Genomic DNA, 27,922 nt, shown 5'->3' on the forward strand with positions numbered 1-27,922 from the left:
TGGCTGCTCGCGTGTGTGTCTTTGGTCCGACAGCCTAGAGGCACACCTGCTAAAACCACCCTGCTAATAACACAAGCATTCAGCATCGCGACTTCCTGTCTGAGGCACATGAGGGTAACACCGTCCTTTAGAGGGGTGGGAACCTCTCTTGTGATAGGTCACTGGGCAGTTTCAGAAGACGCAAAGAGGCGGGGCTGAAATAGAAAATCCTGCGGCCCTGATTGGCTGCTGCGTGTCTAGTTGTCTTCCTCGTCGTCGCTGATGAGGTCGCGACCATGCTGGGAGATCTCGCGCTCCCGTAGGAACGTCTGGCGGATGGCCTCCAGCTCCGTCAGCTCCAGTCGGACCTTCTCCAGGTGGAACGTGCGGCGGTTCTGGATCTGACGCAGAGGGAACGGGTTCATGTCCACGAACGCTATGTTCATCAACTTCCTGTAGGGGGAGTCGCACAGAAAACAGACTGCTTAGTGCTATGTTCATCAACTTCCTGTAGGGGGAGCAGCACAGAAAACAGACTGCTTAGTGCTATGTTCATCAACTTCCTGTAGGGGGAGCCGCACAGAAAACAGACTGCTTAATTCGATTTGATTCGATTGATTAAAATTACTGTTAAGGAGACCTCCGTCACCAACAGTCACTTTGTCAAAGAACGCAAACATCCATTTAAAGTTATTTGAAGAACACAAACATGAAAAAAAAGAAGTAATCCATGTTTTTATTTGTATTTTAACTTTAGAGGACACTTGTGATCGAGCCCAATGGCCGTGGAGCTGGTGGTGCCATGTTGCCCAGCAGACCCTACCTGGAGTCCAGGATGGTGCGCGTGAAGTAGCGCAGGTATTTGAATATGGCCATGGAGTCCTGCAGCTTCAGAAACTCCTCTTCTTTGTACTTGAAGACGGCAAGGGCAACGCGAAAGATGATCTGAAGAGGAAGAGGAAGGGAGAGAGGGAGAGAGAGAGAGAGAGAGAGTGGAGAGGGAGAGAGAGGGAGAGAGAGCAGGCTTTAAACTCATTTTTTTATTTTTTCAAAGAGAACAGCACTTAGCTCTGCAGGTATTGATCTCAGGATCTGCCATGTGATAACCCTGACATTTGAAACCGGCACTAAAGAGTTGTAACATTATTCTTGACGCACAGAACCAATTGTTCTTTTGTTCTTTTTTTACTCTGGCTTGAGGACAGAACGCTCTCTTTACAGAAGAGACAGCCGTGTCGACGAATCACACGGCTCATTTAACAGAACACCTCCTGTTGCTCATCCGTCTTCCTGGTTGCTCTCCACGGCAACGCTCTGGCAAGAGGGAGCGCTGTGTCCAAGCTGTGATGATCACTGAGCCAGGACTAGACTGGACTGGACTGGACTGGACTGGACTGGAATGGACTGGGCTGGACTGGGCTGGACTGAACACGACGTCCAAGTTTCTAATGAGTTTCTGACTGAAAGAGATTCTTCAAGCACAGGACTGTTTGCCCTGTCGGCCTTCATCTCTTTCGCTATTCTTCAGACTTTCCTTACCCTCTCGCTTACACTCAATGTCCTTCCAACTTTCACTCTCTCACTGGTTTCCCTTTCAAAATATATGTCCTTCCATCCCACTAACTCTGCCTCATTGGACAGTTTAAGCTGGCACTGTGGACATCTTCTAATAGCCCATCAGCCAGAAAAGCCACTCACGTTTAATGTGAGATGAGGCAAACATTGGAGTTCTAGAAGAAGGGAATGGGAGACCAACCCAGCAAACACTGGTCCACAGAGCTAAAGAGTAGTGTAGTTACCAGGTAAGGCTATACAGGTAACAGGTTAACATGTAAGGCTATACATGTAACAGGTAAACAGGTAAGGCTATACAGGTAACAGGTTAACAGGTAAGGCTATTCAGGTAACAGGTTAACAGGTAAGGCTATACAGGTAACAGGTTAACATGTAAGGCTATACATGTAACAGGTAAACAGGTAAGGCTATACAGGTAACAGGTTAACAGGTAAGGCTATTCAGGTAACAGGTTAACAGGTAAGGCTATTCAGGTAACAGGTTAACAGGTAAGTCTATTCAGGTAACAGGTTAACAGGTAAGGCTATTCAGGTAACAGGTTAACAGGTAAGGCTATTCAGGTAACAGGTTAACAGGTAAGGCTATTCAGGTAACAGGTTAACAGGTAAGGCTATTCAGGTAACAGGTTAACAGGTAAGGCTATTCAGGTAACAGGTTAACAGGTAAGGCTATTCAGGTAACAGGTTAACAGGTAAGGCTATTCAGGTAACAGGTTAACAGGTAAGGCTATACAGGTAACAGGTTAACAGGTAAGGCTATACAGCCTTAGTTACCTTAGGCCCCTCCTACAGGAAGGAACCCCAGCCTTAGTTAGCTTAGGCCCCTCCTACAGTTAGAACCCCAGCCTTAGTTACCTTAGGCCCCTCCTACAGTAAGAACCCCAGCCTTAGTTACCTTAGGCCCCTCCTACAGTTAGAACCCCAGCCTTAGTTACCTTAGGCCCCTCCTACAGTTAGAACCCCAGCCTTAGTTACCTTAGGCCCCTCGTACAGTTAGAACCCCAGCCTTAGTTACCTTAGGCCCCTCCTACAGTTAGAACCCCAGCCTTAGTTACCTTAGGCCCCTCCTACAGTTAGAACCCCAGCCTTAGTTACCTTAGGCCCCTCCTACAGTTAGAACCCCACCCTTAGTTACCTTAGGCCCCTCCTACAGTTAGAACCCCACCCTTAGTTACCTTAGGCCCCTCGTACAGGAAGGAACCCCAGCCTTAGTTACCATAGGCCCCTCGTACAGTTAGAACCCCACCCTTAGTTACCTTAGGCCCCTCCTAGAGTTAGAACACCAGCCTTAGTTACCTTAGGCCCCTCATACAGGAAGGAGTCCCAGATCTTGAAGAGGATGTCGCTGACCACGCTGTCCACGAAGACCACCAGGAACCAGTTGAAGGTGATGAGGGAGAAGTCCACCTTGTACTGCTCAAAGTGAGCGTGCAGCCGGGGCAGCTTCTCACACATCAGGTCCTTGAACACGCGCTGGTCCACCTGAGGGAGAACCGTAGACACCACACACACACCACACACACCACACACACACACACACACACACACACACACACACACCACACACACCACACACACCACACACACCACACACACCACACACACCAACACACACACACACACACACACACACACACACACACACACACACACACACACACACACACACACACACACGAGGTCAAGGCCAATGGCAATGCCAGCCTGCAGCACAAAAACAGACTTAAAGTCTTACAATAAGCGGTTATGTTTTTTTATGACAAATGTTTTACTTATGCTGCTCTGAAATGTCAACTAAAATGACATAATAAAAAAAAAACTTTAACTAACTGCAGCTGATGGCCGAAGGGTCTTCTTTAATTTAAGGCTTAAGCCATGAATGGTTTTTATACAATGCATACATAGATATTCAAGTTTGAAAGGAAACTGTGAAAATGATCAAAAATCCTCCTCTAAACGGTATTAAGCATCACGTTCAAGTTATTTTTTCAGTATTATATACCAAGGTTGGGAGATTGGCTTTAACAGATCTCAGAAACAACATCCGATCTCTATTCAGAAAAGCAGAGTTTTTGGGAAAGCTTAGATACGGCATAGAACCCCTGAACTCTGACCTCACGACCCTTGAACTCTGACCTCACGACCCTTGAACTCTGACCTCACGACCCTTGAACTCTGACCTCACGACCCTTGACCTTTGACTCCACACTGAGGAAGAGAGGCAAGGAGCAGAGTCACAACGATCAGGTAAGAAAAGAAGAAGATCGAGGACAAGTTCTCACGCAGCACACACAGTTTCATTTTCAAAAAGCCAATCAGGTCGTCTTTCCTCAGGTGTTCGTCTAAGGTCTAAAGTGCGTCTCAGGCTGGCTGACACGTCAAAGGAATGATCAAATATCCTATCCGAAGATGTCCTTACATTGCTGTACCGTATCATCTTACAGTATCAAACACACACTTCTGATGCAGAACTGGTATCAAACACACACTTCTGATGCAGGCTCAGGGCGAGTAGAGATCAGAGGAAGCGGAGGGCTGTGACTCATCCAACAGCGACGCCGCTGGATCACACAAGCCAGTGACCGAACACAGAGCCCCAAGGACCGTACCCAACTGACTCCCGTCGCATGATTATGACATCATCCACCGCAGACAGGCACACCAAGCCAAGGCAGAGAGCCCTGGGAGTGTTTTCATCCCTTGAGCGAAACGCAGACCGGAAACGAAACGCTGACTGGTGACGAAACGCTGACTGGTGACGAAACACAGACTGGTAACGAAACGCTGTCTGGAACCGACACACAGACTGGTAACGAAACACAGACTGGTAACGAAACACAGACTGGTAACGAAACACTCCGCAGAGCAGGAGGGGAGAGAGTGTGTTAACAACAGCGTACCTGTGAGAGCAGGAGGGTAGAGAGTGTGTTAACAGCGGCGTACCTGTGAGCCCAGCAGTGTTTTGGTGTAGTAGTCTCGTGGCATGAAGACCTCCACGATGGCAGTCAGGCACCAGAAGGCATCCTCCTCCTCCAGATACAGGAGGGCGATGGCTGCCAGCCTGAAACAGAGACAGAGACAGAGACGCTCAGAGCACATCCCAGTGACCCGCACCTTACATCTACGGCACTAGCCCCAAACATCGAACATCATTAGACTACGCTGGTCTGATGGTGGACGGAAACATCAAGTACACATAGAAATACAGACCGCATTTTATGGAATCAACACCACATGAATAGATAGAAGTCTTAAGGTCACTATAATAAAGACAAATAATGTAAAGTGGGACCAAAATGTGTTAAATCTAAGACTTAAAGCTTGACACATTCTTTCACACCAACAGTCTATGAATTTATGAGGTTTCACTGCAATCAGGGGAACTAAATTAAGATTAAGACAGAGGAATCACAAGAGTACAATGACATAAACAACATCAAATATACAATCTAACATGTGTGAAGGAAACAGGATGAAACTCTTGAGTGCCACCTGTTGAGGTGTGTGTGTGTTAATCTAACATAGTGGAGGTGTGTGTGTTAATCTAACATAGAGGAGGTGTGTGTGTGTTAATCTAACATAGTGGAGGTGTGTGTGTGTTAATCTAACATAGTGGAGGTGTGTGTGTGTTAATCTAACATAGTGGAGGTGTGTGTGTTAATCTAACATAGAGGAGGTGTGTGTGTGTTAATCTAACATAGAGGAGGTGTGTTAATAAGCGGCACCTGTTGAGGCCTTGGCAGTATCCGATGTCGGGGCACCTCCAGGAGAAAGCCAGCAGCATGTTGCGTAGCTTCTGGACGCCGTCGGACTCGGGCGAGGAGTAGTGCTTGTTGTTGGGCAGCGTGCGGAGCAGGTCCAGCTCGATCTGCTTGGACGCCGGGTTCTGCTTCTCGCCGGCCAGGCTGAGCAGACCCCGGTAGTAGTCCTCCGCCAGGCACTCGCGGACCTTCCGGGTGTGTAGCCACACACACCAGCGCCAGACCTTCAAATCAAATCAGATCAAACTTTATTTGTACGGCGCATTTCATACACAAAGGTAACACAATGCGCCATCAGTAGGGAAGAAAGAAAAGGGGGAGGGGTTACAAATACTTGTAAAGAGACACAGATAGATGAATAAGTAAACGTTACATGAATGTTAAATAGATACATTTTACATGATAACAGGGCACCATATGACGACAGCAGGGCATCACATCACAACAGGGCATCACATGACAACAGGTCACCTTGGGCCGGTGGACGTGGGGGACGCCGCTGCGGATCAGCGCCTTGAGCTCGGGCGAGCGCGCCATCTCGCGGTTCATGGTGCCCGCCAGGTAGTTGTCCCACTTTACGCTGACGGACACCTCCTGGTCGGTCAGCGAGAGCGTCTTCAGGTCCAGCGCACGCACCTTTGCCACCAGCTTCTCCTCCTCATCCTCCTCCTCCGGGAGAGTCTTAAAGCCGTACACATCATACTCACTGGGAGGGAGAGAGAGAGAGAGAGGGAGAGAGAGAGAGAGAGAGAGAGAGAGAGAGAGAGAGAGTCTTAAAGCCGTACACATCATACTCACTGGGGGGAGAGAGAGAGAGAGAGAGAGAGAGAGAGAGAGAGAGAGAGTCTTAAAGCCGTACACATCATACTCACTGGGGGGGAGAGAGAGAAAGAGAGAGAGAGAGAGAGAGAGAGAGAGAGAGAGAGAGAGAGGGAGAGAGAGAGTCTTAAAGCCGTACACATCATACTCACTGGGGGGGAGAGAGAGAAAGAGAGAGAGAGAGAGAGAGAGAGAGAGAGAGAGAGAGAGAGGGAGAGAGAGAGTCTTAAAGCCGTACACATCATACTCACTGGGGGGGAGAGAGAGAAAGAGAGAGAGAGAGAGAGAGAGAGAGAGAGAGAGAGAGAGAGGGAGAGAGAGAGTCTTAAAGCCGTACACATCATACTCACTGGGGGGGAGAGAGAGAAGAGAGAGAGAGAGAGAGAGAGAGAGAGAGAGAGAGAGAGAGAGGGAGAGAGAGAGTCTTAAAGCCGTACACATCATACTCACTGGGGGGGAGAGAGAGAGAGAGAGAGAGAGAGAGAGAGAGAGAGAGAGTCTTAAAGCCGTACACATCATACTCACTGGGGGGGAGAGAGAGAAAGAGAGAGAGAGAGAGAGAGAGAGAGAGAGAGAGAGAGAGAGAGAGAGTCTTAAAGCCGTACACATCATACTCACTGGGGGGGAGAGAGAGAAAGAGAGAGAGAGAGAGAGAGAGAGAGAGAGAGAGAGAGAGAGAGTCTTAAAGCCGTACACATCATACTCACTGGGGGGGAGAGAGAGAAAGAGAGAGAGAGAGAGATGGAGAGAGAGAGAGGGAGAGAGAGAGAGAGAGAGAGAGAGGGAGAGATGGAGAGAGAGAAAAGAGAGAATGAGAGAGATAGAAAGAGGGGGAGAGGGAGAGAAAGAGATAGAAAGAGGGGGAGAGAGAGCGAGAGAGAGAGACAGAGAGAGAGAGAGAGAGAGAGAGAGAGAGAGTGAGAGAGACAGAGAGAGAGAGACGAAGAGATTACACAACATACCCACCAGCCTTTCAGGAGTCAGACAGATACGTAACACATAACACATGAGGAAGAGGCGGGACACAGAGATAGCACTGTGGGGTGTTGGAGGTGAGAGATTGACTGTCTGTGTTACCTGACGTAGTGGTATGCCTGTGTAGTGTTGTTACCTGACGTAGAGATGTGTCTGTGTTGTGTTGTTACCTGCATATAGGTGTGTCTGTGCCGTGTTGTTACATGACGGTGTGAGGCTTGAGGAAGGTGTGTGTGTGTAGTGGTGTTACCTGGCGGTGTGAGGCTTGAGGAAGGTGTGTGTGTGTAGTGTTGTTACCTGACGGTGTGTGTGTGTAGTGTTGTTACCTGACGGTGTGAGGCTTGAGGAGTGTTGTTACCTGATGAACAGGTGTGTCAGTGTAGTGTTGTTACCTGACGGTGTGTGTCAGTGTAGTGTTGTTACCTGGCGGTGTGAGGCTTGAGGAGTGTTGTTACCTGGCGGTGTGAGGCTTGAGGAAGGTGTAGTGTTGTTACCTGACATACAGGTGTGTCTGTAGAGGGTTCTTACCTGGCGGTGTGAGGCTTGAGGAAGGTGTAGTGTTGTTACCTGACATACAGGTGTGTCTGTGTTGGGTTCTTACCTGACGGTGTGAGGCTTGAGGAAGGTCTGCTCCTGCTGGTCTCCGCTCTCCACCTCCAGCGCGTCCTCCAGGAGGCGGGTGATGACCTCGGAGGAGGTGCCCAGAGGAGTCTTCACCTCCTGCAGGAGCACCAGGTACTTGCTCTCCACCTGGCACAGCTTGGCCTCCATGGCTGTGTACTACAACAACAACAACAACATCTTTAAAAACGTCATCAACAACACCACCACAAACAACATAATCATCAAAAACACCAACGTCAACACAAACACCAACGTCAACACAAACACCAACGTCAACAAAAACACCTACATGTGCAGGAGGGGAATTGTGTCAGTAGAGACGAAACAGAGAGTTGACACACATACACACGTCCGAGCAAGCATAGCACATATAAAAACTTAGATGAGTATATATACACAACGTGGAAAAACAGTCCCACAGAGAACATGCTGACATATTTACACATTCACATCTCTAACAACCACAGGTTTAACACAAACACACACTCAGCAACACACACCCGCAGAGCGGAAACCAGCACACAGACACTCAGCTGCTAACACAATGTCAGGAAACATAAATAACACCCAGTCTTCAGCCCCTAGACACCCTCACCCTTACAGATCCCTCAGCGCTCACACTGACTAACTTTAATACATATAAATAAATAACCCCCAGTCTTCAGCCCCCCCCCCCCCTCACACACACACACACACACACACACACACACACACTTACCTTTGCCTCCAGAGCTTTCTCCCTGCTCTCAGCATTCCGGCGTAGGGCAGTCAGCTCCAGGATCTCCTTGTTCAGGAAATTGTTCTGGGATTTGTAGCCCTCTAGATTGTCCTGAGGGAGAAGAAACAGTCACAGTGTGTTACAACCAGTTTCCCCGACACCACACAGTCAGTGTGTTACAAGCACACACTCCAGACACCACAGTCAGTCGGTTACAACCACACACTCCAAACGTTATTTCACGGACAAGAAGAATTATATAGACTTCTGTAAAAGTAAACTGCCCTATACCAAGTTAGTATAAGATTGATCGATTGATTGACCATAACGTCTCCCTACCTTGAGGCTGCTAAACTCGAGCTGGTCCTTGTTGCCGAGTGGGGAGCCTCCGTCGGCCGCTGCCTGCCCGCCCCCCTCCTCCTCCTGCTCCTGCTGGTAGAGTTTGATGATGACCTGGTCCTTGGCCTGGATGGTCTCCATGAGCATGCCCAGCTGCTCGTTGATCTCGCCCACCTTTTTTTTTTTTTTTTTTTTAAACATTGTATTTATTGATTTTTGGTTTACAACATGCAAGTAGTAAATACAAGCGCAAATGAAAATACATGGTTGTAAACTTTTCACCCCACTGCCCAACCCTATTTCGTTGAGGAGATCATAGGTTTTGGATACAGAAAGAAAATACAAAATAAGAAGGGTGACCTCACTCACCCCCTTCCCCCCTCGCCTCCCCCACCCCCTCCCTCCCCCCCAATCCCTAGACAGGCAGGCATCCAACACAATAAAGGCAACAGTTTCATTCAGGAAAAAAAAACAAAAAAAACAAACAGACAATGTAAATTCACATCTCGCCCACCTTGATCTTCAGCGTCTTGAGCTCCTGCTGCAGGCTGTCCTTCTCCAGTGCCAGCCTCTCCATGTGCCCGCACAGCGCCTGGATCTGCCCCTGACGCTCCTGGAGGAGGAGGGCGGCGTCCGCCTGCGCCTGGGCATCCGCCTGCACTTGAGCCTGCACCTGCCCAACGGGGTCGCTACCACCCGACGCAGCTGGCATGGGCACCACGGGGCGCCGCTCGCACTGGGTGCTCCGGAGCGTCTGCTGCAGGAGTCTCACCAGCTCCTGATAGAGGAGATAGAAGGCCACCATCAGACAGCAGCCCTGCATGGGCCACGGGAGGAACTGGCCCAACCTGGGCATCTTTCTGCGAGCTCTTGGGGCCATGTTTTAAACCCGAGAGGAATGCTGAGAGACCCTCACACACAGGCACCCCTGGGGGGGTTAGGAGAGCAGAGAGAGCTACACACAGGCACCTCTCAGAGCGCCGACAGGACTGGCTGCAGTCGGAGTTCACACAAACACTGCAGCTTAAGGCTGAAGTCTTAAATGAACTAAGAACTCTGAACTCCACGATGCAAGCAGAGAGAACTATACAGGCACCCCTGGGGGTAAGGAGAGCAGAGAGCCACACACAGGCACCTCTCAGACCCTGAGTGGGACTTCCTTCACACAGACCGGACTGTCTGCCTTGGGAGTTCACAAAAACACTGCAGCTTAAGGCTGAAGTCTTAAATGAACTATGAACTTTGAACTCTGCAATTCTCACCCTCAGTTAAGACCAGACCTGCGGACACTTGGAGCCCAAGCTTACCCCACCTATTGACTACTGTGTGTTAAAATACCCCGGATGATTAATTCAATCAGTTAGGGGAGTGTGTGTGTGTGTGTGTGTGTGTGTGTGTGTTTGTTGGGGGGGTAGAGAGGGTGCAAGATACCCAGATGCCTAAAGCCAGACTGATAATCAACCCTTGATCCAGCTGGATGAGATTTAAGAGAAAGGGAGAACTAATCAGTTAGGGGTGTGTGTGTGTGTGTGTGTGTGTGTGTGTGTGTGTGTGTGTTTTAAGAGAAAGGGAGAACTAAGAGGCGATCAGGAAGGAGGTGGAGGGAAGGGGATAGCCAATTCTGTCGGGAAATGACACGTTGTATTACAGTTCCTAAGTTTATAATTCGCCCAATTAGGACCTACTGGCCTTCAATAAAAGTTATATTGAGCTTTGCCACTGCTCACAGTATATCCATTGTCATGGGGGCAGACAAGCATTCACTGAGGGATACATTGGTCTTTGATGAATTTCAACTGTCAGCTAACTATATAGCTATAGCTATCATATACAGATTTCATGTGAGAGCAGTTTATCTCTGCCATTAGTGTGTGTGTGTGTGTGTGTGTGTGTGAGGATCTGATGTGAGATTAGTTCATGGCAGTTGGTCAATGGAAGGCGAGGACCCGATGATGCAATCTAGGAGATGCCTGTTTTTTGTTTTGCTTCTTTTTTTTTCTTTTTTTAGACTGCAGGGGGCTTTCCATCTGAGCGCTGCACCCCCAGGGGCGGGGGAGATCTAATCTGATGTCTTGCTGGAATTCTGCTGATCGTTTGTTGTGTGTTGTTTTTGTTTGTCCTGTCTTATTGTTGTTTCTATGTTGTTTTATGTCCATGTAATGTACGTTTACTGTCTGATGGTGCTGTGGTGTGGACCCCCTCGAAAACGAGATGGTACATCTCAAGGGGTTATTCCAAATAAAGAGAATTTCCAACATATGCCAAAGCTGGACCTTAGGGGCTGGCGACATGCCAAAGCTAGACCTTCTCCAACATCAACTCAAAGCCGATTCATGAAACTATTTTTCTCTGAATTAATTATGTTTCATTCAGCCCCGCAATGCTCATTTAAAAAAAAAAAAAAAAAAATCTAATTTTAGACAAACCTCACCTAATTACATTAAACCAATTCAAACAAAATCAAGAAATCCCTTCGTCACATGCAGCAAGGCCAACAGATAAACCCCACGGTGGAGAATATTCACTGGCTCTACTGTAAATCAAGAGGGAAAAATCTCTGTCTGTCTGTCTGTCTGTCTGTCTGTCTGTCTGTCTGTCTGTCTGTCTGTCTGTCTGTCTGTCTGTCTGTCTGTCTGTCTGTCTGTCTGTCTGTCTGTCTGTCTGTCTGTCTGTCTGTCTGTCTGTCTGTCTGGGTCTCTCTCGCTGTCTGTCTGTCTGTCTGTCACGTAGAGCAAGATGCACTACAGGAGGGGCAAATTGATGTATCTGCTAGTGAAACTGTTAGGTTTGGTAGAAGGTAAATGATACAAACTGTAAGTCATAAGAAGTTTTAAAATTATAACACACCATCACCACAACAACAACAACATCATCATCAACATCATCAACAACAACAACAACAACATCAACATCATCATCATCAACAACACCCCTGTCACCTAGAGTCAGGACAGACACAGACACGCTTCCTACTTATAAGGCCAATATTGTTAGAGAGACCCTGCAAGACATTCAACAGACACGACTGATTGTAAATGCTACTGAGTTAGCGAGGGGTGACTGTTGATTATTCACCATCAAGCAAACAACCTGTCAGATTGGTGTGTGTGTGTGTGTGTGTGTGTGAGTGTGAGTGTGTGTGTGTGTGTCAAATTGGTGTGAAACAGTCAACAATACCTGTGAAGACTAACCACTAGGCTGAAACAGAGAAAGAGAGGAAAGAAAACAGTCAGCTAAAACCATTATGTCATGAAACCTAAGTTCTATTAAAAGTTGGAAAGTACTATTAAAATCTTATGAGGCACTCGCGCCACACACGTATACGTACACACACGTACACACACACTATTAAAATCTCATGAGGCACAAGCACATGCAGAAGTTTAGCGAACACACCTTAATACAGGAAGGGTTGACAGACACCCAACAAGCATCAGATCCTCACTTACACACACACTTTTAAAATCTCACGAGGTACTAGCACATGCAGAAGTGCTCTGTTTCTCTCTCCCTCTCATTTTAGTGAACACACCTTAATACAGGAAGGGTTATCAGACACCCAACACACATCAAATCCTCACACACACACACAGACACACAGACACACACACATACACACACATACACACACACACACACACGACACGGCTCCAAACACATTCACATACACACACACACACACACACAACACGGCTCCAAATACATTCACAGACACACACACACACACACACACACACACACACACACACACACCACACACACACACACACACACGGCTCCAAACACATTCACAGACACACACATAAAGGACACAACACCACCCCCCGCCATAACCCTAGTCAGTCGGTAGAGAAGTGAACCCACTGAAATACACTACTGTGCTAGCCTAGCTGCTCCACCACTGAAATACACCACTGGGCTAGCCTAGCTGCTCCACCACTGAAATACACCACTGGGCTAGCCTCTCCCCACTGAAATACACCACTGGGCTAGCCTAGCTGCTCCACCACTGAAATACACCACTGTGCTAGCATAGCTGCTCCACCACTGAAATACACCACTGGGCTAGCCTCTCCCCACTGAAATACACCACTGGGCTAGCCTAGCTGCTCCACCACTGAAATACACCACTGGGCTAGCCTTTCCTCACTGAAATACACCACTGGGCTAGCCTTTCCCCACTGAAATACACCACTGGGCTAGCCTTTCCTCACTGAAATACACCACTGGGCTAGCCTTTCCTCACTGAAATACACCACTGGGCTAGCCTTTCCTCACTGAAATACACCACTGGGCTAGCCTTTCCTCACTGAAATACACCACTGGGCTAGCCTTTCCCCACTGAAATACACCACTGGGCTAGCCTAGCTGCTCCACCACTGAAATAGGCCTACACCACTGGCTAGCCTCTCCCCACTGAAATACACCACGGGCTAGCCTTTCCTCACTGAAATACACCACTGGGCTAGCCTTTCCTCACTGAAATACACCACTGGGCTAGCCTTTCCTCACTGAAATACACCACTGGGCTAGCCTTTCCTCACTGAAATACACCACTGGGCTAGCCTTTCCTCACTGAAATACACCACTGGGCTAGCCTTTCCTCACTGAAATACACCACTGGGCTAGCCTTTCCTCACTGAAATACACCACTGGGCTAGCCTTTCCTCACTGAAATACACCACTGGGCTAGCCTTTCCTCACTGAAATACACCACTGGGCTAGCCTTTCCCCACTGAAATACACCACTGGGCTAGCCTAGCTGCTCCACCACTGAAATAGGCCTACACCACTGGCTAGCCTCTCCCCACTGAAATACACCACGGGCTAGCCTTTCCTCACTGAAATACACCACTGGGCTAGCCTTTCCTCACTGAAATACACCACTGGGCTAGCCTTTCCTCACTGAAATACACCACTGGGCTAGCCTTTCCTCACTGAAATACACCACTGGGCTAGCCTTTCCTCACTGAAATACACCACTGGGCTAGCCTTTCCTCACTGAAATACACCACTGGGCTAGCCTTTCCTCACTGAAATACACCACTGGGCTAGCCTTTCCTCACTGAAATACACCACTGGGCTAGCCTTTCCCCACTGAAATACACCACTGGGCTAGCCTAGCTGCTCCACCACTGAAATAGGCCTACACCACTGGCTAGCCTCTCCCCACTGAAATACACCACGGGCTAGCCTCTCCTCACTGAAATACACCACTGGGCTAGCCTTTCGCCACTAAAATCGCTGCTCCACCACTGAAATACACCACTGGGCTAGCCTCTCCCCACTGAAATACACCACTGGGCTAGCCTAGCTGCTCCACCACTGAAGTACACCACTAGCTAGCCTCTCCCCACTAAAATACACCACTGGGCTAGCCTCTCCTCACTGAAATACACCACTGGGCTAGCCTCTCCTCACTGAAATACACCACTGGGCTATCCTCTCCTCACAACATCACCTCCAAACTGGGCTAGCCTCTCCTCACTGAAATACACCACTGGGCTAGGTAACTTGAAGTCAGCAACTAATATGTTGCCATGCAACTTTATAGTTCTATTTGCTTGAAGAATTCTTTTTTTTCTCAACGGAGGCAACAAGAAAGATTTTTGAGAAATGTCTTTTGGTAACCTTGGTAACCCTCTGTTCGGGTGTAGAAAATCAGGACAGCATTCTGTTTGGCGTTCATCCTTTCAGCCTGATGAGCGCTCCTCCAACTCAGCATGTCCCGTCCTCACTGGCACCTTGACTAGTGCTTACCTTTTTCTTATGCAAAGTAGCATTTATTGTTACGCCAGGTTTTTATTGCTCTAAGCTTGACTGTTCTCTCCCTTAGTACGTCGCTTTGGACAAAAGCGTCTGCTGAATGACTAAATGTAAATGTAAATATAAATGTCTGATTTTATGACTATGAGAAAACGGAGAAGACGGATAAGACGGAGAAGACGGAGAAAATGGAGAAAACGGAGAAAACGGAGAAGACAGTTACCTTCTGTCCGGCGAGCTCTTCTTTGAGGTGCGTCTGCTCCTCCTGCATGCGCGAGAGCTCCTCCTGCTGGTTGTGGAGGCGCAGCTGCAGCTCGGAGCTCTTGCTGCCGTTACACTCCACCGGCGGAGACAACTCGGCGCTGCGGCTGGACCGGGCCGAGCCCAGGAGGCCTTCACGCAGGAAGGGGCGCCGTGCCCGTCCCGTGCTCCGACCAAAGTCAAAGGTGAACGCTGAGCCGATGGAATCTGGGTGGAGATGAGAGGGGGGGGAAGAGATCATCAGTTCTACAGGACTTACATAGAGGCCTTTAAGTTTAACCTTCGATGGAATCTGGTTGGAGAGGAGGGGGGGGGAGAGATCATGCTTTAAAACACACGATGAGAGGAAAGACTTTCACTGCATGTTTGTGTATCATCTGCAGACACACCTTCCCAAGGATGTGTGTGTGTCGACTGTCAACTCATCTGTCAGGCTCTGTGCTCTCTGTAAAGTGCCTAGAGACAATTGTATTGTTATGGCGCTATATAAATAAAATTGAATTGAATTTACTTGAATTTATGTCAGTCTTCACTAACACAATGTACCATGCCACATTTCAATTCAATTCAATTGTATTTATATAGCATCATCACAATACAATTGACCCTTCCGCGACCACTCCCCAAAACGGTAACTGATCAATCATAGCATGGCAACGGTTACTAAGCTCAGGACCTCAGTCAAGCGAGCCATTTTGATGAATGGAAGTCAATGAGAGAGACGTCTGCTCGAGAAGAGAAAATGAAACGTTGTGCTTATGGAGTGTGTAATTCTGACAGTCGATATCCAAAAAGGCTGGAGGGAGGGGTAACATTTTATCCCTTCCCGAAACCCAAGACCCAGAGAGATAAATGCCTGCTGTGGATCAAACAATGTAGACGACCCCCCCCAGCAGCTGAATGTCAGCAACATAAACAGAAGCACCTACTTTGTTCCAAGAAGCTATGTCGCTAAAATCTGCCCACTGCATCGAAAACGTGAGAAAACCCTTGCTTAAAATACGATTCAGTTTTACCACCTTACATGTTTGCGTAGCAGCGACTGTGTAGATAATAGAACAAATAAACATAGCTGGAATGAACCTGTTAGCCTTAGCATTTGTCTGTCTACAAACACGGCATGTAATGTCGTGGTTGTAGCCTATATAAGCATATTGCAGACCCTTTTGCCTGCTTCGATCTGAGATCTTGCTGTTTTTCCAAAAAATGCTTATGATTTCTTTGGGTAGAGCTGAAATTGACACGGTTGAAAACATGTTGCCACCCCATTCATACCAATGCTGAGAACCTGGGAAACGTGAATGCTTGACTGATATACCAAACGTTGCTAAGGGGGGCGGAGTTTGCGGAAGGGTCAATTGTATTATTTATATAGCATCATCACAATACAATTGTCTCTAAGCGCTTTACAGAGCCTGAACCCCTTAGTGCAAGCACAATGGCAACAGGGGCAAGAAAAAAAAACTCCCTGTTAGTCAGGAAGGAACCTTAAGCAGAACCACTGATGAGTTAGTGGAATATTGTAACCATGACACTATATCGGGACAGTGAGTGACTTTTCAAGTGAGTGAGCCATCTGTGGCCATCTGTGAAGAGTGGGATGGGAGCCCTCACGTCTGTGTGTGTGTGTGTGTGTGTGTGTGTGTGTGTGTGTGTGTGTGTGTGTGTGTGTGTGTGTGTGTGTGTGTAGGGCTCTCACGTCTGTGTGCGTGTGAAGGGCTCACACGGCGTGGGTGCTCCATCTGGGGCTTGGGTTCGGGGGGGTCCTTGGCTGGATGGTCCAGCATCTCCCAGTCCTCAGTGGACACCCCCGCACCGGACCCCGCCGCGTAGAAGACGCTGCGCCGGTTCTCACTGCCCCGACCGGCACGCAGGTGGGACATGGAGTTCCTGTGAGAGAATAGAGAGAAAGAGGGAGAGAATAGAGAGAGAGAGAGAGAGAGAGAGAGAGAGAGAAAGAGAGGGAGAGAGAGAGGAGGTCAGATGAGGGGAAGAATCGAGGGCCACCGGGGTCTGATTAAGGTATTAAAGTAGTTGGGGGTTCACCTGTCTAGTGTAGACCTCCTGTATCTAATCTGGGGTTCACTTCTATATAGGGGCAATAAGGGCTCTGCAGCACACTGACTCCTGCTGCATTTCAGAGGACTAATTAGAACAGCATTTTACGAGATCTGTAGACAATGGTTTTGACGAACAAAGTTCAAACCAAATCCGTTTGAAACACGACCGGAGTTTTCGGTCTCTCTCTCTCTCTCCACTGTACTTGTTGTGCTGAGCTCAGATCCAGGCTTCAACTCTTGGCATCTTTGAGGATGATATCATCGTTTGTGGACCACGTGTCTAATCCTCGTCAGTGGACCTGCAAGGCCTCAAACGCACTTCACACAAACTCCTCTGCCTTCTCTCCTACTAGGGGTTCACACACACGGACTAGGCTTGGGCGGCATCACGGTACTACATACAGCCGCGGAAAAAATTAAGAGACCACTTCAAAATTATCAGTTTCTCTGGTTTTACTATTTATTGGTATGTGTTAAAGTAAAATGTACATTTTAGATGTATTCTATAACCTACTGGCAACATTCCTACCAAATTTCAAATAAAAATATTGTCATTTAGATCATTTATTTGCAGAAAAATGACAATTGGTCAAAATAGCAAAAAAGATGCAGTGTCTTCAGATCTCGAATAATGCAAAGAAAACAAGCTCATATTCATTTTTAAACTACACAATACTAATGCTTTAACTTAGGAAGAGTTCAGAAATCAATATTTGGTGGAATAACCTTGATTTAAAATCACAACTTTCATGTGTCTTGGCATGCTCTCCACCAGTCTTTCACATTGCCGTTGGGTGACTTTATGCTACTCCTGGTGCAAGAATTCAAGCAGCTCGGCTTCTTTTCATGGCTTGTGACCATCCATCTTCCTCTTGATCACATTTCAGAGGTTTTTTTATGGGATTCAGGTCCCGAAATTGGGCTGGCCATGACAGGGTCCTGATCTGGTGATACTCCATCCACACCTTTACTGGCCTGGCTGTGTGGCATGGAGCATTGCCCTGCTGGAAAAAACACTTCTCAGAGTTGGGGAACATTGTCAGAGCAAAAGGAAGCAAGTTTTTCTTCCGGGACAACGTTGTACTTTGCCTGGCTGAGGTTTGTAAAAGACCATAAGGATTGAACCAAAGCGGACTGGAGGGTCTCCTAGTTCGTCTTCTCTGATGAGTCCAATTTTCAGCTTTGCCCAACACATGGTCGTCTGATGGTTAGACGGAGACCTGGAGAGGCCTACAAGCCACAGAGTCTTGCACCTACTGTGAAATTGGACTCATCAGAGAAGACGAACTAGGAGACCCTCCAGTCGGCTTTGGTTCAATCCTTATGGTCTTTTACAAACCTCAGCCAGGCAAAGTACAACGTTGTCCCGGAAGAAAAACTTGCTTCCTTTTGCTCTGACAATGTTCCCCAACTCTGAGAAGTGTTTTTTATATAGCTCATTTCTCCTAGCTAATCAAATAAATATGACTAGATATAGAATCATGACAATATTGCCACATATAACTTGAACTTCATGACTTATTCCAACTACAAAAGATTTGATTTAACTGCCAGCCTCACGTCATCTCTGCTTAGCCTAGCTAATGTGGTGGTATCCTCCGCGTCAGTGTCATCGTAGGCTACCTGTATATGCTGAATCTATGGAAGAAGGACGCTTATCTCCTATCTAATCAATATTCTAAGGGCCCTGAGTATTTAAACCCAGCAAGACGTGTCTAAATAGGCTAATTGCATTTTAGAGACACAGCATTGTAGGCTAGACGAGGTCGTCCATGCTACAATGCTATCCCTAGTAGCCCAGCTTTTACAGGCTTTGTTGTTGTTGTTTATTTACACAAATACCGTCATATACCATACACCCCAGTGAAATGTCAGGACGGTGTGACGGCATGAAAAAATGGATACCGTCCAAGCCTAACATGCCCTCACACACACAAACACTGAACCACACAAGCGCTGAACAATAACACAGAACAACAACAATGTGAGGAACCACTTTAGTAAGGAATGGGAACAGTAGACACTCATCCAGCCAGTTCTACAGGCGAGACCTACATACGTGCGTGCGTGCGTGCGTGCGTGCGTGCGTGCGTGCCTGAGCTCAGAGCCCCAGTTCTTCAGGGAGTTGAGGGCTGGGGTAAGGGGCGCTGTGTGTGTGTGTGTGTGTGGCCATCTCACCTGAGCTCGGAGCCCCAGTTCTTCAGGGAGTTGAGGGCTGGGGTAAGGGGCCCTGTGTGTGTGTGTGTGTGTGTGTGTGTGTGGCCCTCTCACCTGAGCTCGGAGCCCCAGTTCTTCAGGGAGTTGAGGGCTGGGGTGAGGGGCGCTGATGGTTGCCGTGCCGACTCGACGCCCACCAGGCCGTTGGTGTTAGTCTCCACGGCGAAGTCGCTCCGCACGCTCTCCATGCACTCGCTAGGCTTCTCATACAGCACAGCAGCAGCGGTCCCTGTGGTGCACACACACACACACACACACACACACACACACACACAACCACACACACACACACACACACACACACACAAATGAAGATACAGAGAATCACACAAACAGAGAGACACATTAAAACCTATACAAAATAACACACACACAAAAAAACACACACACACACACACACACACACACACACACACACACACACACACAAATGAAGACACAGAGAATCACACAAACAGAGAGACACATTAAAACCTATACAGAATCTCAAACACACACACACACACACACACACACACACACACACACACACACAAAGAGAATAGCACAAACAGAGAAATACACATTAAAACACATACAGAATCACACACACACACACACACACACACACACACACACACACACACACACACACACACACACACACACATGTCCATGTCCTCCTGGCATGATGCACTGTGCAGCAGTAAGCAGTTGGGCCTTACTAAAGGCCTAAGCAGGCCTGAGCACCTCACTCAAGACGCCAGGATAAACAGCCCACCCTTATAAGGACTGGAGAGCAGTGGATGATGGGATAGGACATAACTTAGGTGGTGTGTCATGTGGTAAACACACCTGGTATGATAAGTAGTGGGTTTAAGACTGGGCTTGTATGATAAGTAGTGGGATTAAGACTGGGCTTGTATGATAAACAGTGGGTTTAGTCCCAGATCTGGGCTTGTATGATAAACAGTAGTGGGTTTAGACACAGAGCTGGGTTTATATGATAAACATTGTGTTAAGACTTTCTAGGCCATAACCATGCATGTGTTTGAGGTCAGGCCTTCCTTAAAATAATCATGGGCTGAGGACCATCGCTGTGAAATAGAAAGTTGTGGGGGTGGACGAGGCCTGACCAGTGAAACCACAGCTGCTGCTGCTGATGCTGATGACTTCAGCTTACCAGTGAAACCACAGCCATATTGAGCACCATGATGTTGCTGATGCTGACGATTACGACTTCAGCTTACAGGAGCCATGCAGGGCATGCTGGGTACTCACTCCAGAGCGTGAGACTGCTAACCTCATCATTATCATCATCATCATCGTCGTCACTACTCTAACGTCAGTCTCATTAGAAGAACTGTTCCACATCCCTCCCTCGTGTCTTAGTCTGACGGCGGTGTGCTTACGGCAGTCAGTGAGTGGTCCAGGGAGACCGGAGACAGGCCTCAGTCTAAACACCTGGGTCTTTATTTCCCCAGGAGACAAAGTCATTGAGGGGTCCACGGAGACAGGCCCCAGTCTAAAAACCTGGGTCTTTATTTCTCCAGGAGACAGTAACTAGTCTAACACCTGGGTCTTTATTTCTCCAGGAGACAGTAACTAGTTTAAACACCTGGGTCTTTATTTCTCCAGGAGACAAAGTCACTTCAGTCCATGAACGTACCACTGCATTTGCAAAGCAACCCGAGCACAAAGAGTAGCGTGTTCAGAATGTGATGTTAGCTTTTGATAACATCCATATTAATTGCGTAAATGTGTCACTCTTGTTGCCACGGACAGGAATGTGCAAACACAGTTGCTAAGTGCCGATACTTATAATAAACACATCAATCACACAGATGATTAAATGGTTACAATACACACACACACACACACACACACACACACACACACACACAGTAGCAGTTCCCCCTGGGGAGTGCACCTGTGACCAGCCTTGTGACCCAGGAGGGGGATCCCCTGGTTGGCCGCGGGGAAGTGAAAACGTTCACGCCTAGAGACTTCTTAGGTACACAGCGCACACACACACACACACACACACACACACACACACACACACACACACACACACACACACACACACACACACACACACACACAAACACACACACAGCCCATGAGGAAGTGTAGTGTACACACATAAATAGCTTTGCGCTGACACTTCCAGCTGGCAAGAGAAGCATTTCTGCTGATAACAACCCTCCACACAGGATTATGATCCTTTCTGCTGATAACATCCCTCCAAACAGGATTATGTAATGTTAAAAGAACCAGCAGAGAGGCAAACACCTTTGCAAAGAGCCCAGTGTCTCATGTTATCAAGTGTTTGTTAAGGGTAGCAACCAGCAGTGCACACAAACCCAGTTCACAGCACACTAGTGCACACTAGCCCAGTTCACAGCACACAAACCCAGCTCACAGCTCACTAGCCCAGCTCACAGCTCACTAGCCCAGCTAACAGCACACTAGTGCACACTAGCCCAGTTCACAGCACACAAACCCAGCTCACAGCACACTAGTGCACACTAGCCCAGTTCACAGCACACTAGTGCACACTAGCCCAGTTCACAGCACACAAACCCAGCTCACAGCTCACTAGCCCAGCTCACAGCTCACTAGCCCAGCTAACAGCACACTAGTGCACACTAGCCCAGTTCACAGCACACAAACCCAGCTCACAGCACACTAGAGCACACTAGCCCAGTTCACAGCACACTAGCCCAGTTCACAGCACACTAGCCCAGCTCACAGCACACTAGCCCAGCTCACAGCACACTAGCCCAGTTCACAGCACACTAGCCCAGCTCACAGCACACTAGCCCAGCTCACAGCACACTAGCCCAGCTCACAGCACACTAGCCCAGCTCACAGCTCACTAGCCCAGCTCACAGCACACTAGCCCAGCTCACAGCTCACTAGCCCAGCTCACAGCACACTAGCCCAGCTCACAGCTCACTAGCCCAGCTCACAGCACACTAGCCCAGTTCACAGCACACAAACCCAGCTCACAGCACACTAGAGCTCTTCATCCCCAGTCAGAGCTCTTATCTACTATACTAGAAAAAGTGTTTCATTTGGTTCGCTTGCTGTATTGATAAGTGATATTTGGCCCCAACCACTAGGTGGATGCACCTGTGGCTTTGTGCATAAATAGAGCATGTATGATCTAGAGACAACAGAGAGATTAAGACAATGAGAATATCCTGCTTAATTAATGTGCTCACCGCTTTTGTTTGAAATAAAAAAAGTACTTATACAACAAGGCAGTTGTTGCTTCAAAAAGTAGCATCACACTTGCGATTGCAGTTTTTCGGCTATGTCTTAATAGTACATGGCGACTTGATCTTCTATTTCGATCTGAGGTAGGAGCGTTTCCTGAGATGAGAACACATTGCGTCAGGAAGTGTGCTGAAGTCAGATAGTGTTTACACTCAGAGGTCACGTGTGGACAGTGGACTTTGGATCTGTCTGCAGAAAACCGCCCAGCACATCAAAACACTACACCTGCGTTTACAATCACTTTCATTCTGGTCACTCAGCTTACAAATGTACCGGAACAATCTGACAGTCTGACATTCCATTCAGATGGAGCCTGTGCTGAGGGAAGCGTTACTGGGGACAGAACTGATACAGTTTGCATATATTTGAGGCGTTGCAAGACACTGGATCTGCAGCTGACAGAGCAACAAGCCAGGAGGACTACAGCTACAGTAAATGTGACTCAGACATGGGTCATCTCCGTTCGGTCACTCATCAGGAATTAAGTCTACATGAGCCGAAGCTTTCCACCTAAAACAACAAATTCCCATGCATGGATTGGGATATTGCCCGGCAGTTTGCTGGAAAAATATCTCTATTTGCTCTGTTTGCAGGGGGTTGAAAGGCAGTTGATCACTGGCAGACAACACATCTCCATGCCAAAGCACAAGGACCCTGTACCTGAATCAGTTGCTTTTACCCTAAACAGTCGGACAGGATCATGCATTTTCCCAGTGTGTGATCTCCCTATATACTAAGCACACAATGACAGGAGCACTTGCAGAAGAGGGAGGAGGCGGAGGAGGAGGAGGAGGAGGAGGAGGAGGAGGAGAGCGTACCTGTGTCTTTGGCCACCAGGCCTGTGAGGGGGTAGAGGGTGGTGGGGGAGGAGGAGGAAGAGGAGGAGGAAGTGGAGGTAGAGGAGGAGGGCGAGGGCGTACCTGTGTCTTTGGCCCCCAGGCCAGTAAGAGGGTAGAGGGTGGAGGAGGAGGAGGAGGAAGAGGAGTAAGAGGAGGAAGAGAGCGTACCTGTGTCTTTGGCCACCAGGCCTGTGAGGGGGTAGAGGGTGGTGGGGGAGGAGGAGGAAGAGGAGGAGGAGGAGGGGGAGGAGGAGGAGAGAGTACCTGTGTCTTTGGCCACCAGGCCTGTGAGGGGGTAGAGGGTGGTGGGGGAGGAAGAGGAGGAAGAGGAGGAGGAGGAGGGGGAGAAGGAGGAGGGCGAGGGCGTACCTGTGTCTTTAGCCACCAGGCCTGTGAGGGGGTAGAGGGTGGTGGGGGAGGAAGAGGAGGAGGAGGAGGAAGAGGAGGAGGAAGAGGAGGACAGCGTACCTGTGTCTTTAGCCACCAGGCCTGTGAGGGGGTAGAGGGTGGTGGGGGAGGAGGAGGAGGAGGAGGAAGAGGAGGAAGAGCAGGAGGAGAGCGTACCTGTGTCTTTGGCCACCAGGCCTGTGAGGGGGTAGAGTGTGGTGGGGGAGGAGGAGGAAGAGGAGGAGGAGGAGGAGGAGGAGGAGAGCGTACCTGTGTCTTTAGCCACCAGGCCTGTGAGGGGGTAGAGGGTGGTGGGGGAGGAGGAGGAAGAGGAGGAGGAGGAGGAGGAGGAGGAGAGCGTACCTGTGTCTTTGGCCACCAGGCCTGTGAGGGGGTAGAGGGTGGTGGGGGAGGAAGAGGAGGAAGAGGAGGAGGAAGAGGAGGAGGAGGAGAGCGTACCTGTGTCTTTAGCCACCAGGCCGGTGAGGGGGTAGAGGGTGGTGGGCGAGCTCCAGCTGTCTCTGACGGTGCCGGCCCCGCGGGTGTTACAGAAGTCCCAGCGCTTCTGCTGCAGCTGCTGCAGCCAGTACTGCATCACCTGCTTATTAGGAGCCTGCAGGACGCATGGACAAGAGACACACACACACACACACACACACACACACACACACACACAAGTCAACAACGCAGCCAGTACTGCATCACCTGCTTATTAGGAGCCTGCAGGACGCATGGACAAGAGACACACACACACACACACACACACACACAAGTCAACAATGCAGCCAGTACTGCATCACCTGCTTATAAGGAGCCTGCAGGACGCATGGACAAGAGAAACACACACACACACAAGTCAACAACGCAGCCAGTACTGCATCACCTGCTTATTAGGAGCCTGCAGGACGCATGGACAAGAGACACAGCATTGAGTCAACAACGCAGCCATGACACCACAGTCATGGGACACATGTCATTAATGTGACAGCATTGACAACGCAGTCAATGGACACATACATTTAACTCCATGACATTAATGTGTCTAATGTCTCTGTCTCTGTCCCGGTCTCGGTCTCTAGTGTCCGTGTCCGTGTCCGTGTCCGTGTCCGTGTCCGTCTCTGTCAATAATAATTTCCCAGTTCTCTGAGTGTAAAATGGGATCTCAAAAACTGGGTAAGAAACACTGAAGGCCATCTCTCTCTCACACACACACACACACACACACACACACACACACACACACACACACACACACACACACACACACACACACACACACACACACACACACACACACACACACACACACACACACACACACACACACACACACACACACACACACACACACACAACCTTGGTTAGAACAGTACAGTTTGTACAGCTTTCGTTCAATTGTACTGAAGCGTGGTTTATCAATGTTCATGTTCGGACACCTATTTTAAGCCTCTCTTCTGCTGTGACCTCACACATGCCACTTCTCTGGTCATGGGGTCTGGCTTTTTTCAACCCGAATCTAGAATACAGTCAGGTGTGTACATCACACACACACACACACACACACACACACACACACACACACTTTCCTTTCACTCTCACTTCCATCAGTGCTCCTGTTTGGGTTTTTACACTGTCACACATTAACCATGTCATACCAACACCTAACAGGCAGTCAGTTAAGAGAGAGAGAGAGAGAGAGAGAGAGAGAGAGAGAGAGAAAAACGATAATGAGATAGAGATAGAGATAGAGAGAGAGAGAGAGAGAGAGAGAGAGAGAGAGAGCGAGCGTGACAGAAGAGCAGTTTGGGTGTAGCGCCAAAAAAGCCTCCACATAAAGATACAATTTGCCATGTTGACAGTCTCCATGCTCCTGAAGTGTTCATGAGTCAGTCCGAGCCACCATGTTCGTTTCCCATAAGCAGAGCCATGACTGTGTGACTATGTGCCAACATCAGGAGGGGTGGCTAGAGAATGACAGCTAGCCACTGTCACTGGATACGACAAAACCTGTAGCCTATTGGACAAGAATTATGGATTGCACCTTAAAAACAAGCAAACAATCATATTTAATATTATATAGCGCTTCAGTAAGTACTCAAAGTCGCTTTACAGAGTCCAGAGTTCAGTAATCATTTAGACACAGTCATACCGGTGGTGGTAAGCTACATCAGTAGCCACAGCTGCCCTGGGGCAGACCGACAGAAGCGTGGCTGCCAATCAACGCCTACGGCCCCTCCGACCACCACCAACATTCATTCAGATTCATACGATGCGATGCAAGCCAATAACAAACCTGTCCGGTGTGTGACCGGTCACAAATAACAGAGCATTCAATGACATCAACGTGATCATGACCTGATGAGAAACACGAAGACTGTACTGCAAATTAAACCCCTCGGAAAACTAGCCATGATCCTCCGGCCAGCATTGCAATGTGAAGTCATGCCATGTGTTGGCACCCAGTAAACCAGCGTGCCAGGGAAAAGCAACGTGGCAGAGACTGGACCAGGGACTGGACCAGGGAAGCAAAGCCTCACGCGTCTCTACTGAAGGCCTCCCTGAGTGCCACTGATGCCAGTCTGCCATCGCTGTGGAGCTGGACGAACCACAGGACCACTGCTGCCAGTCTGCCACCGCTGCAGAGCTGGACGAACAACCGGACACCTGATGCCAGTCTGCCACCGCTGCAGAGCTGGACGAACCACAGGACCACTGCTGCCAGTCTGCCACCGCTGTGGAGCTGGACGAACCACAGGACCACTGCTGCCAGTCTGCCAGGCTGTGGAGCTGGACGAACAACCGGACCCCTGATGCCAGTCTGCCACCGCTGCATAGCTGGACGAACAGCAGAACCACCGTTGCCAGTCTGCCACCGCTGTGGAGCTGGACGAACAACAGAACCACCGCTGCCAGTCTGACAGTCTGCAAGCACTGCAGAGAGCTGGACGAACAACAGGACCAGAAAACTCCTGAACATCAAACTCTCCAAAGTCCTCCCTCACAGATGCCGGCTGAGGACACATCCTCTCTGCACAGCAGTAACTGACCTCCAAGGAAATGTATGCTACATGATTTCATCCTAAAATTACAATTATCACACCACATCCCAGACCAAGGTGTTTAAATGACTCAGTACAGGCACTAGTAGTCCATAGCCTATAGGTACCTACCACAGGAGAATTACTGCCTGTTTAGGATATCACACCACTCAGAAAGAAAGTTCACCCGGTTTGAAAACGTTTTGCTCTTTGAATGTCCATTTAGTCTCAAAAGAAATGAATTCAAGGAATCCACCCAAGCCTCCCTATGCTTTTCAGTGGAAGCCAAGGACCAGAAATGCGGCACTTATTTGTACTTATTTTCCTATACCCACGTCAACCCTAAAAATTGATAGCACGCCAGCATAGCCTTAATTAAATGGGAATCTTCACCCCTGTACGTATTCATGAACAACTCCTAAAGCAGGCTAACGTTAGTCACTTCAGTGAGTCGGATTAATCATATAGCTCTAACTACATGACAACATGTCAAACAGCTGTCAAAGAATACGCCCAAACAACACAAATAGTTGTTTAGGGGCACATGACCTGCTGGAACACAGTTGACAGGTCAACAATACCGGCTAGTCTACTTCCCAATTAGTACAACATTGTCTATATGCCAATGAAGATGGGCGTTTCTATATCACATGCCAAGCATTGAGGGAAACACAGCGTGCAAAATCGTGTTCCTTTCTCGACATGTTTTAGGCATGACTGACATACTAGCCTGTTTCTAACTCCGAGACAGTCACCTCAGAGCTTATCTTTGAATGTAGCTAGTTAGCATATTTTCGGACAAGATAACGGCCATTGACTGAATAACGACCATCAGTTCGCAGTATGCAGGTAAACAGAGCCAAACAGAGTCTCACAAACATAACATTAGTTCTATAGTGCGTGGCTGACGGAGTTCGTTACCTTGAGTAAAAACTCCTTCCCAGCAGTACGGATCTCGAACTGTCCTTCATCGCCTTCCACTTCATAGCTGAAGCATGCATCGGCTATTTCAATATGTCCGAGCGGGAGTGCGTCTTGTGGACTCTTGAAGTAATATAGATAGCATTTCCTCGGGTCGTAGACAAACCATCGGGTCTTGAAGCCCCGCAACGGCCCCTTGCCTGCAAGTTTGTTTAAGTAGCCGCATAACTTGGGGGCATCTTCCTTCGAAGCATCAAGCTCGGCCACGTCGAGAGACTTCGTGGTCAAAACCCGTGAATTCCTGTTCGGATCGGCCTTACCACCATCCTCTTCGTGCATCTTTCTTGGAACTTTCTTGCGAGTCTCTTGAGCGGATGCAT

The 27,922-nt window shown here is 48.6% G+C and overlaps 1 protein-coding gene across 1 annotated transcript; it reads right to left on the bottom strand.

The window, feature by feature from the left end:
* Positions 1-236: 236 nt before the first annotated feature.
* tbc1d2b (TBC1 domain family, member 2B) lies at positions 237-27,922 on the bottom strand (the record flags this gene model as incomplete). The annotated part of the gene is given in 16 exon segments (XM_080847935.1): positions 237-432; positions 803-924; positions 2,850-3,035; positions 4,497-4,614; positions 5,279-5,538; positions 5,786-6,020; positions 7,710-7,888; positions 8,451-8,561; positions 8,790-8,963; positions 9,304-9,567; positions 14,779-15,023; positions 16,516-16,706; positions 19,148-19,322; positions 24,043-24,196; positions 27,543-27,905; positions 27,908-27,922. Coding segments are annotated over 16 exon segments (2,988 nt in total).

The sequence above is a fragment of the Sprattus sprattus genome, assembly GCF_963457725.1.
Source record: "Sprattus sprattus genome assembly, chromosome: 11".
Lineage (NCBI taxonomy): Eukaryota > Metazoa > Chordata > Actinopteri > Clupeiformes > Clupeidae > Sprattus > Sprattus sprattus.